This window comes from Malaclemys terrapin, chromosome 10, assembly GCF_027887155.1.
Source record: "Malaclemys terrapin pileata isolate rMalTer1 chromosome 10, rMalTer1.hap1, whole genome shotgun sequence".
Classification (NCBI taxonomy): Eukaryota; Metazoa; Chordata; order Testudines; family Emydidae; genus Malaclemys; species Malaclemys terrapin.
The window spans coordinates 80,496,959-80,507,165 of record NC_071514.1 but is presented as its reverse complement, the minus strand read 5'-3'; the positions used below and the strand labels follow the sequence as shown (position 1 = coordinate 80,507,165).

General features: G+C 49.2%; 1 protein-coding gene across 3 annotated transcripts in view; it reads left to right on the top strand.

Annotated features, from left to right (window-relative positions):
• The first annotated feature begins 470 nt into the window (after positions 1–470).
• PEMT (phosphatidylethanolamine N-methyltransferase) overlaps positions 471–10,207 on the top strand; it is a 102,685-nt gene continuing 92,948 nt past the window's right edge. The window contains exons 1-2 of one of the 3 annotated variants that reach the window (XM_054041990.1): positions 471–624; positions 7,299–7,406. In XM_054041990.1, the coding sequence (XP_053897965.1) occupies positions 7,314–7,406 (93 nt within the window). In that variant the 5' untranslated portion in view covers positions 471–624; positions 7,299–7,313. Of the gene's footprint in view, positions 625–955; positions 1,180–3,850; positions 3,972–7,298; positions 7,407–10,207 lie in introns of those variants that run through there. The other 2 variants (XM_054041989.1, XM_054041991.1) reach the window with 2 other exon arrangements.

Genomic DNA, 10,207 nt, shown 5'->3' with positions numbered 1-10,207 from the left:
GGGGGGAGGGAAGCACTGGGAGGGAGGGGGAGCAGCAGGGATGCAGTGCGCTCAGTGGTGGGGGTAAGGAGGTAAGGAGGGGGGAGCTTGGCTGCAGGTGGGTGTGGAGCACCCGCTAATTTTTCCCTGTGGGTGCTCCAGCCCTGGAGTCCGCGCCTATGCATGGGGTCTTGCAAAACATAAGGCTGGCCCTGCATATAAAACCACCAGATCAGGCCCCAGTTGTGCCCTGGGAGGGGCTGAGAGCCAACCACAGCAACCCTTGAAATCAATATGAGTGGAGGGGGTGGTCACCTCACAGGATCAACCCTCTTGTGTTGTGGAAGGGCGCCAATCAGGATCGGCCCCGTCGGACTAGGTCCCATGTGTGTACGTTCGGAGGCACGGTCCCTCTCCTGAGCTGACTGTGATAAAAAGGGATGAAAGCCCCAGCTCGGCTGCAGACTTTGGGAAGGACCGATCGATCTGCCCCCTCCTCTCTGGCACTGGTTGTGACCGCCACGCAGCTGGACAACTGCCTAACTACAGGGCGAAGTCCAGTGCAGCCTTGCCCTGCTGGAGCCCCACCGAGCCGGCCTCACCAAACCCCTCCAGCCGGCAGAAGGTGGCACCGTACTAAAAAAGGTCAGTGATTTGCAAATTAATTCCCATCCTGCCCTGGCCCGACTCCCTGGGGCCAGGTTTCAGAGGGGTAGCCGTGTTAGTCTGTATCAGCAAAAACAACCAGGAGTCCTTGTGGCACCTTAGAGGCACCTGGGGCCAGTGGCTCTAACCAAGGGGAGCATGCTCCTCTGAGTCAGGAGGCTTTTGCCAAGCACTCAGCCGCCCTGCGTCCTCTGGGCCTTGTAGTTCTCTGCGGAGAAGCAGCTGGGAGACCTGGGTGTAGGAAACTACACTTCCCAGAATGCCCTGGCAGGGTTTAAAGTGGTAACCAGGAAGCAGGGCTGGGTGCTTGCTGGGGGAAGGGCTGCCACAGCTGATCAGGGGGTGAGGGTGTCCAGAGGTTCCATTGAATGCCCCTCACCCGCAGCCTGGGGATGGTTTGTGTCCAGACAGGTTATAAAATGCTCAGGGGCTGGTCAGCTTAGGAGATAAGCTGAACTTTGAATGCTGGCGGGCCGTGCTTTGCCATCCCACTTGGACTGCTGTGGAGGACTGAGTAATTTGGATTATAGCAAGGTATTGGTTGCAAATTTTGCTGTTCATTTGTTCAGTGGTTTTGTGTGTGTGTGTGTGTCTGTGTGGGGAGGCGTGAGGCATGCGTTCATTCGCTAGGATTTAAAACTAGGGTTTAGAGAGCAGCTAATCGTGTGCATTAACCAGCTTCCCTAGTCTGTAACATTGACACCGCCCCCCCACACACACCCTCTCACCCAGGAGTGGGGTGAGGCAGTTAGCGTGCACACACACACTCACTCACTCACTCTCTCTCTCTCTGACTCTCATCCAGGTGCAGGGTGAGGCAGTTAATTTGTCAGTGCATTTCCGTTTTTGCTTCCTGATTTAGGGATGAATAGGTCAAATCAGGGGCAGTTCCCTTCCCACACCTCACACAAGAGGCAGCTGTGTTAACAGGACTGTTTTGCACAACAGAATCTGACTGTAGGAAATCGTAGTTATGACCTGACACTAACATACCCAAATAGTGTCATCCATAAGCATTCTTATGTTCTGTGCAGAGCTGCACTGATAAATATCTCCTCCTCCCCCTCTCCTCCCTACCCCTGCCCATTATTCCATTGAAATTAGTGCAGGGCTAGGGACCAGCTCCGCTTTAGTGGGAGGCGGTGGAGGGAAAGGGCCTTTATCAGCTATTAGCTGCTGCTTTGGGGTTATGCTGACCTCACAAAGTTTGCTTTTGCTATCAGTGCACTGGCAGTTACAACTAAGCCATTAATGGCCAAGTTATTTATTGTATCTTTCAGAAGTCTTTCTGCAGAGTTTAATAATAATTTGTATGGCAGCATTGCTCTTAGCATGGGGGTTTAGGTGGGGGACTATTGCAGATGTCAGTGGCTTAGGAGGATTGAACATTCCTAAAATGATCTGAGCACATTTTGGCAGAGTATCCCGTCTTGTGTTTACATTGTAATTCTTGCAGCTGCTTTGCTCTGTATTGTGAATCAAAGCAGGGAGGAGGGGGAGGCTGTTTTCTCAGCTGTTCTAGGCCATCCTGCTGATTCTGGTGAGTGTTGTTTGGGGGCTCTCGGTACCTTGCAGGATGGTCGGAACCCCATATTGCTGCAGACAGGGGCATGCTGTAACTTGGATTGTTGTAAAGATGAGCAAAAATGTGAAAGCAAGAGAGCTGTGTCACACAAATCATATGTAACTTCATCAAACTATGCTGAAAACAAACCGACATGCGTCTGGTGAATGCTACACTCTGGCTTTAGCAAACTAGTATAATAGTTTGTGTGTCTGCTTTCATATTTATTTGTGTTGGAAGAAATCTCCAGGGTATATTTAGTTCTTCCCCGTGCATAGATATATTCGTGAGTAGTCGCGGTATTTTCATTGCCTACGAAGCTAGTGACATATTATTTCATCCTTTATTTCAGTGACCTTTTAGGGTGCCAGTTCCAATATTTACCTGGATATATTCGGTCAGATGAAGCCCTGGTGTAAAGCAGGTGGAACTCCCTTAACTTCAGTGGAGGTACTTCCATCTGTTCCAGGGCTGAATGTGGTCCACTGGGTATATTTTCGATACCATTGTCTTTATAAATTACTTAGACGGTCGAGCCCAATGGGAGTAGAATCAGAGTCCGAGCAAGGTCGCTTTAGATGGGCACTGAGAATCCACTCCATTTAGCTTATCTGGTTTTTCCAACGCTCCTATAACTGGAGTGTGACTCCAAGCGTAATGTTTACAAAAAAAATATCCAGTGGCTTGGCTGAGGAGCAACTGGGGAAAGCTGTTACTTATCTGTGTAATTACTAAACAAAATAAAGAATAGCACGTGTGCAAAAATGTGATCCTCTTCCCCTATCCTCTCGATGATATTTGCCTTTTTAAATTGTAAATTCATCAAGGCAGGGACCATCTCTACCTCTGGGGCCATGATCCTACAATGGATGGACTGCTGAGTCTACGGGCAGCCTCGCTGACATCAATGCAGTGACCCATTGCAAGAGTGCCCCCTGTGTTTGTACAGTGCACGGTCTGATGCTGGATCAGGGCCTGTGTCTGTACAGCGCCTAACACAACGGGGTCCTGGTCTTGATCCAGGCCTTTGGAGGAGACATAATATAATCTAGGCCGTGTTTCAACTCTTCTATCCCCCCTTTTTAGAGCGCCCCTTTGCAAGTCCCCCAGGGACTGTGATTTCTTGTGCTATCTTTTGGAGGGAAGTGAACGGCCCTCTTGCTGAGAGGAGTCTTTCTTGTCTTACACATACAGTTACTTAGTGACTGATGTTGTGCCGAGTTCAGATTGTGCTGCGTTTGTTTTAATTTCATAACACTACAAACCCCTTGGAGAGACACCATCCTAATGAGTTCCCCCTTTGCCTGCGAAAGCACAGCCAAATCTGTTTCATGCTGGCTGCAGTGAATTTGATTGGCTCAGGAGGAGAAAAGAAATTCAGTCTCCTATCAATGATGTTACTGGCAATGAGTTAATAGGTCAACAAACCAGGATGTTGCTTGTTAGGTACTGACAGGATGCTCAGTGCTGTACGAAATGGGGGAGAAAGTCCCTGCCCCTGCCCCAAAGGGTTAGAATTTAAATTAGGTACAGTCCATACAGTCCAGACATGTTGTGCATTGGATTATTAGAAGATGGACCATTGGGTAATGCTGAGAATTCTTGTCTTTTAAGGAGACACTTGACTGAAAGGAGGAAATCTAACCAAGGGATTGTCAGGGACCAGAGTGTAGCTGGTCTGGCCTAGTGACCACAAGTCAAGGACCGCCACGAGGCAGTAATCAACAAGCAGGGATCACAGTAATCTAGGGATGCCAACTTGGTAATATTTAAAAACTGGACACTCCAGCAGGAGTGCTAGAACCTCCCCTGCCCCCCGTCTTCCTCCCCCCCGAGGACCTACCCCTGCCCTGCCTTTTTCTCCCTGCCCCAATCATTCTCTGCTTTTCCATCCCCCTCCTCCCCCCGCCCAGGTCAGGAGGGACTTGCCTGCAAAGCCGGGGCTGGGAGCTGCAACCACCCGATGAAGGTAGGAGGCAGCCCTGGCTGAGTAGGGGCTGGCGCGGGTGATGATCTGGCGCCTCCCCCGCTCGCAGTAAACGGACTTTGGGTGTCCGGTCAGTAGGTCTGACTGGACACTGTCAGGTCCCCTTTTCGACTGGACTTTCCGGTGGAAAACGGGGGACCTGGCCACCATACAGTAATCGCTAGAGCTAGGATTGATAGGCAAGGGTCAGGGCCCAAGTCAGGCTTGGGTTGGAGACCAGAGATGTGGACTCATAGCAAGCCAGACCTCTGCATGGTTACCCAGACAACGTCCTGGGGCCAGCCTCCAGGGTTAAATAGAGAACATGGGCCAGTCAGAAGGCCACAGGGTGCTGTCGCTCTGATCCTTTGGGCAGTACTTCCTGGGATGCCTAACTTCCATAGTGCTCTGCATGGCCTCCAGTGGTGATGCAGGAACGCCAGTTGTCCCAGGCGCCGCAGGTTCTGGTCCCATGGATCTGAACTTATCGGGGCAGCAAGGAGGCTTGGAAAGGAACGGCAGATGGTGGTTGACATGGAGTGCAGCTTGCTGGTAGGAGTTAGGAGGAAGGAAGATGTGCTGGCAGTAATGCAGCAGACCTGATGCCTGGAATGTGACAGTGAGATGTTGGAACGTGGCCTGAAAGGCGAGGCCTAGCTGGTAGAGGGGAGAGGAAGATGGGTTTACTCACAGTATTTTGTATATGCTGGGGGTGTGGAGAGAGAAATTAGATGTACAGAAGCCTGCAGGATGATGAGAGTCAAGGCATGATAGGAGGGTTGCAGTGGGAATGGAGAATAAGGGATGGATATTAGGTAGTTCTTGGTATCCAGTATAGGCCTGAGCCTCCACTGGGAGTTCCTTCTGGGCAAGGAAGGGCCGGATCAGGCCTTGTGTGAGCTATTCCTGTAGTTTAGGGTGACCAGATGTCCTGATTTTGTAGGGACAGTCCTGATATTTGGGGCTTTGTCTTATATAGGCACCTGTTTTTTCCCCCCCTCCCCACCCAATGCTGATTTTTCACACTTGCTATCTGGTCACCCTACTGTAGCTCCTTCCAAGCACTAGTCATTTTCAGAAACACTCTGTGTAAGTGCACCCTTGTGGCCTCCCCCTGGATTTAGTAATTCCCCATTTGTCCGTGGTTGTAAAGCATCTGAAAGACGCCCTGTGAAATAGCTTGTGTAATTCTAGCTTTAAAGCGAAAAGCACGGAAAGGTTGCTAAAAGAGCACAATGTGGGAATGGATTCCTGAGGTGTGAGAGAATTCAGTTCTCTGCGGTGCTTTTGCCTTGCAAAAACGGGGTTGAGCTGTAAATAAATTGCATTTGATCTAATGGCCCAGCTCTTCACAGATCGCACTGCAATTCCAGATAATTCAGAGGACCCATGAGGAGGTCGGGAGTGCGCGTGAGCTCCTTTCTCTGTGTGTGCGAGATGAAGCTATTTCATGCTTGATGCACTGCGAACCCTTCAGGGAAGAATCCTCTTTCAGTCATTGCTCTCATTTAAATATTGGTATTACTTGCACGGTGGGATCTGAGATGTTGGCTCTGAGGATCCGACTCCAGTTGGAGCTCCCATCTAGTTGTTGTGTGGCCCCTCCTTCACCATGGTATCTCAGTGCCTCACCAACAGAGTGGTTCAAAACGTGAAAACCTTTGACGGCTTGAAGTGCTTTTAGCTTCAGAACTGTTTGAAACGGACCCATTTCGCAGGTTTTTTGTTCTGAACTGTTTTTCAAAGTGGTTTGCAGAATGTTTTGGTTTTGCTAACCCCCAAATTGAGCTGTTTTCAATTTAAAAAAAAAAAAATTGGGGTGGGGGAATAAAGGTGGGAAGAGGTTTTTTTTTTTTTTTTTTACAGAAAATATTGACAATTTTCTCTTTCAAAAAAGGCCTCCCCCCCCCCCCTTTTTTTTTTTTTTTTTTTTGATGAAAAATGTCTTGCTCAAAAGATCCTGATCCGCTCTACTCGCAAACATGGATGAATTTATCCTCCAGACACTTGGAGAGGCAGGTTGGTATAATTCCCACTTCAGCCCTCAGGTTTTCCTTCTGTGGAGTTGGGGTAGTGACTACCAGGTCACACAGGAAGTCTGTGGCAGAAGTGGGAACTGAATCCAAATCTCTGGAGTCTCAGTCCAGTTTTAACCACAAGACCACCTTTCCTCTCTGGCAGTGAGTTGAGACACTATGAAATACCATCTCCTTTTATTTGCCTCAGAAACACATTTGGATTTCCCCCCACTAAACCCACTTGTGGTGCCTACCCAAATACCACCCCTCCCCCTTAAACACGTTTAGTTGTGTCTGAGTCAAGATGAGAAATCTACAGGATGGAAGTGGTTGATGCCCTTGTCTCTGAGCGCTTGCAACTTCTACCGGTCTGGCAAGCACTTGTGGCCTGATTCTCAGAAGCACTCAGTAATCTAGTCAAGGGCAGGAGATTTGGTATTAGTCACACGCTGTTCGTCTTTAGAACCTAGCATCCTAATGCCACAAAGCACTTTGCATATCTTCCCAACGTCCCTCGGGGGCAGCAAAAGGATTCGTCCACCAGTGCCACTGAAGCCAGTTCTGGGGTTACACATGGCACAGTAATGCTTTGCCACAGTTTAGGACAGGAAGTGAAGAAGAATACTATATCCATCTGACACTTGGGAGGGAATCTAGAATGCAATGTCAGAGTTCACATTTCAGCAGGACACTGGCGATAATGGGCCCCTCTTACCAAAATAAATAAGCCGTGGGTTCTTCATTATTTCAACCTTTATCTCTTTTATTGGTGCTTCCAGCAGCAGAGCATCCGTTAGTGGCCCCCAGCCCGGAGGTGCCTTCTACTGTACTGTAAGTTTCCTTGAATGTCCGTTGGAGGTCTCCACTCCAACCCTGCTTAGCTTGTGGGAGCTCATGGGACCAGAACGCACCGTGTTAGGACTACAGACATTTATACAGCAGGAATATACTGCAGTAGACTCAGTTGCTGGAAGAATCTGATTTACCCTTCCCATGAGCCTCTTGCTAAACACGCTGTAGTCCGCTTTCTAAAAGACGCAATCTAGAAGCTAGCTAGTGACGATGCGAGATGGACGCCCCTGCTGACTTTGTTCCTTTCCTGCAGGTTGATTCCTCAGCCATGACGCTGCTGCTCGGCTATGTCAAACTGACCGATTCCACCTTCGCTGCCGCTGTCCTTTGCATTGCTTTTAACCCGCTTTTCTGGAACGTGGTAAGTGTGCTATCCAATGTTCCCTCTATCTTTTCCCATGCATGTGCGGAATGAATTTTGCGATGTTCACCAATATGAAGGTCATGTGTGGCGGGGGTGAGGCTGAGGGGTTCGGAATGTGGGAGGGGGCTCCCGGCTGGGGCAGAGGGTTGGGGTGTGGGCGGAGCGGGGAGAGAGGACTTCCTGCAACGGCACCTGGGGACAGGCGCCTCTCCGCGCCGTGGTCCTGAGCGCCTGCGCGGCCCTTGATAGGCGGCTGTGTGACTGCGCGGTTTAGAGGGAACTTAAGTGCTATCCATTCCCAAGCCAATAGATATTAACTTGGTTGTTCATTTTGGATGCCATCGGGGGCAGTGACTGCCTTTGGCCTGGTTTCCCTACTGGTCGTTTTGTCTCTAATGATTCCACCTGATAGTTGGCGTCTTTTTTTCTTAGTAGAAGCTTGGAGGATTTTCAGCCCTGGACTTTCTTTTTCTCCCTTGAGGGTGTGTTTAGTGCGCTGGGAACGTGGGAGGGCTGCGATGGGGTGGGGTGGACTCTGTGATGCAAGTTGAGTGCTGTCTCCCTGAGAGTTGGATTGTGCCCAGTGTAGGTGTGGAAAGCTGTGCTTAGAAACACACGATTAATAAGGGGTGAGTAAAGCAGAGACTTGCCTGCCTAGCGCAGCCTTGCAGTTCAGGAGCGAAATGGGCCTGATTCAGTAAAGAGAGCACTGCTGCCTAGGAGCATCAGGGAGTGCTTAGCTTGATGCCTTCTTTTAGCACAATGAGGATCACATGTAAGCTCGTGCTGCCTGCGACTCACCCACCCTTTGCCCCTAACCTGCCCCCGTGAACTCTATGAATAAGGGAGAGTGGCTTGAAACTTACTACCCATCAGCCTGGAGGTTGCTATCCTTACACATGCCTGTGTGTTGCTTCTGCTTGCACCCCCTGTCGCAGGTTGCAGGATCTAGGCCTCGCTGTCTGCCCACCTGGTTCTGTTGCGGGCTGCTTAGACCATTGCTAAGTTACGTTGCTTAGGTACATTTCTTCCCCACAGGAGGCCAAACAGAGGAGGAAATGCAGTAACGATTTATCTTCATTTTGTTCTTGTTACTTCAAAAATGCTTCATCTCCTAAGCCTGCCAGAGCTAGATTGTCTCTCTGTTACATTGGCGTGAAACTGGAGAATAACTCCCTGACTTCGGCACAGCCACTCCGGATATAAATATCTGCAAAACAGAGACCAGAATGTGGCCCCTTTGACTAAGTGAAGTTAACGTCATTGAATGCCCTGGAATTTGGAAGCTCAGGGACCATGTTCTATTTGCAGCTGCTATGGCCTTTGGCAATTGTATCAAATAACTCTGCGTTTCCTGCTGAATTACTGTGAAAAGGGCTACTTGGGAAGTTGGCATGATCCCTCTTTAGAAACCGATTAATGCCGCTTCTAATACCTTGAGATGCAGATGTGCAATAATGCCTTACAACCTGAAAGTCTCTGGCATGTCCTTTTGTCCCTGTTTATTGTGCACTGGCACTATACAAAGAAGACCGTCCCTGTCGTGGGTTCCTTAAATCAAAGGGCCTGTTCCGTTATTCCTTAAAACTCCTGAATTAACTTCAGTGGATGGCTCACGTTAGTAAGGGCTGCAGGATTGGGCCCTGGATCAGATGCAGACCGTAGAGTAGAGGTAAGTATAAGACACCGGCTGGAGGATCAGTCGGGAGGTGGTGAAGATCAAGGCTTTTGCATCAGAGCATTTTCCGAGGGGATCTGAATGAAGAGAGGGAAGGCTGCGCACTGCTGAGCAGTGGGAGGCAATGCCAAGTGTAAAGACAACGCAGAAGGTGTGAAGATGAGCCGGAGAAGGATGGAGCGGGGAGTTAGGAGTGGGGCTTGGGAGGTGCATAGCAGGAGGTGAGCAAGAGGAAATGATAAACATTATTCAGTCCTTTATACAGCACCTATCATCATGGCAGCCAGGCCCTAATAGTTACAAATATAAAAACATAAACTGCATTAGCCACCCAGGATGAGCTGTTAGATAAGTCACCCGCTGCTGCTGCCAAAAATATGTTGACAATCAAGTCATGGGGCATTAAGGAAACAAAACAATCAATGAAAGACTAAACCAAGTAAACACGCTTTCCGTCATCTCCTGAAGTCCAGCAAAGAGCAACCGTTTTTTTGCAGAGGCCATAACTCAGTGCTCACGGATCCCGGCCATGGCTGAATGCACGAAACCAACATTGGTAGCTGTTGTTGTGTTAGGCCCGGTGGCACCCGCAGTGTGATAAGCACCGTCCATCCCAGGATCACAAAACTCTTAATAGAATCATAGAAGATCAGGTTGGAAGGGACCTCAGGAGGTCATCTAGTCCAACCCCCTGCTCAAAGCAGGACCAATCCCCAACTAAATCATCCCAGTAAGGGCTTCGTCCAGCCTGACCTTAAAAACCTCTAAGAAAGGATATTCCACCACCTCCCTAGGGACCCCATTCCAGTGCTAATAGGCATTAATGAATTTTAATTTCACAACACCCTTATCAGATAGGGAGGTATTATTGTTAATATCCCTATTTTAGAAGGTCACACGGCAAGTCTTTGCAGAGCAGGGACTAGAACCCATGTCTGACTATAAGCCATGTGTCTTGACTACTTTCTCCCTGGGTACATCTAGGGGCAAATCCTCAGCTAATACAAATTATTGTAGCTCCAGTGAAGTCAGTGGAGGGATGTTTCTGTCTGGGAAACATTTATGGAAATTCAACTCAAAGTGGAATTTTGACCAAGGTTTTCAAAAGTGACGAGTGATT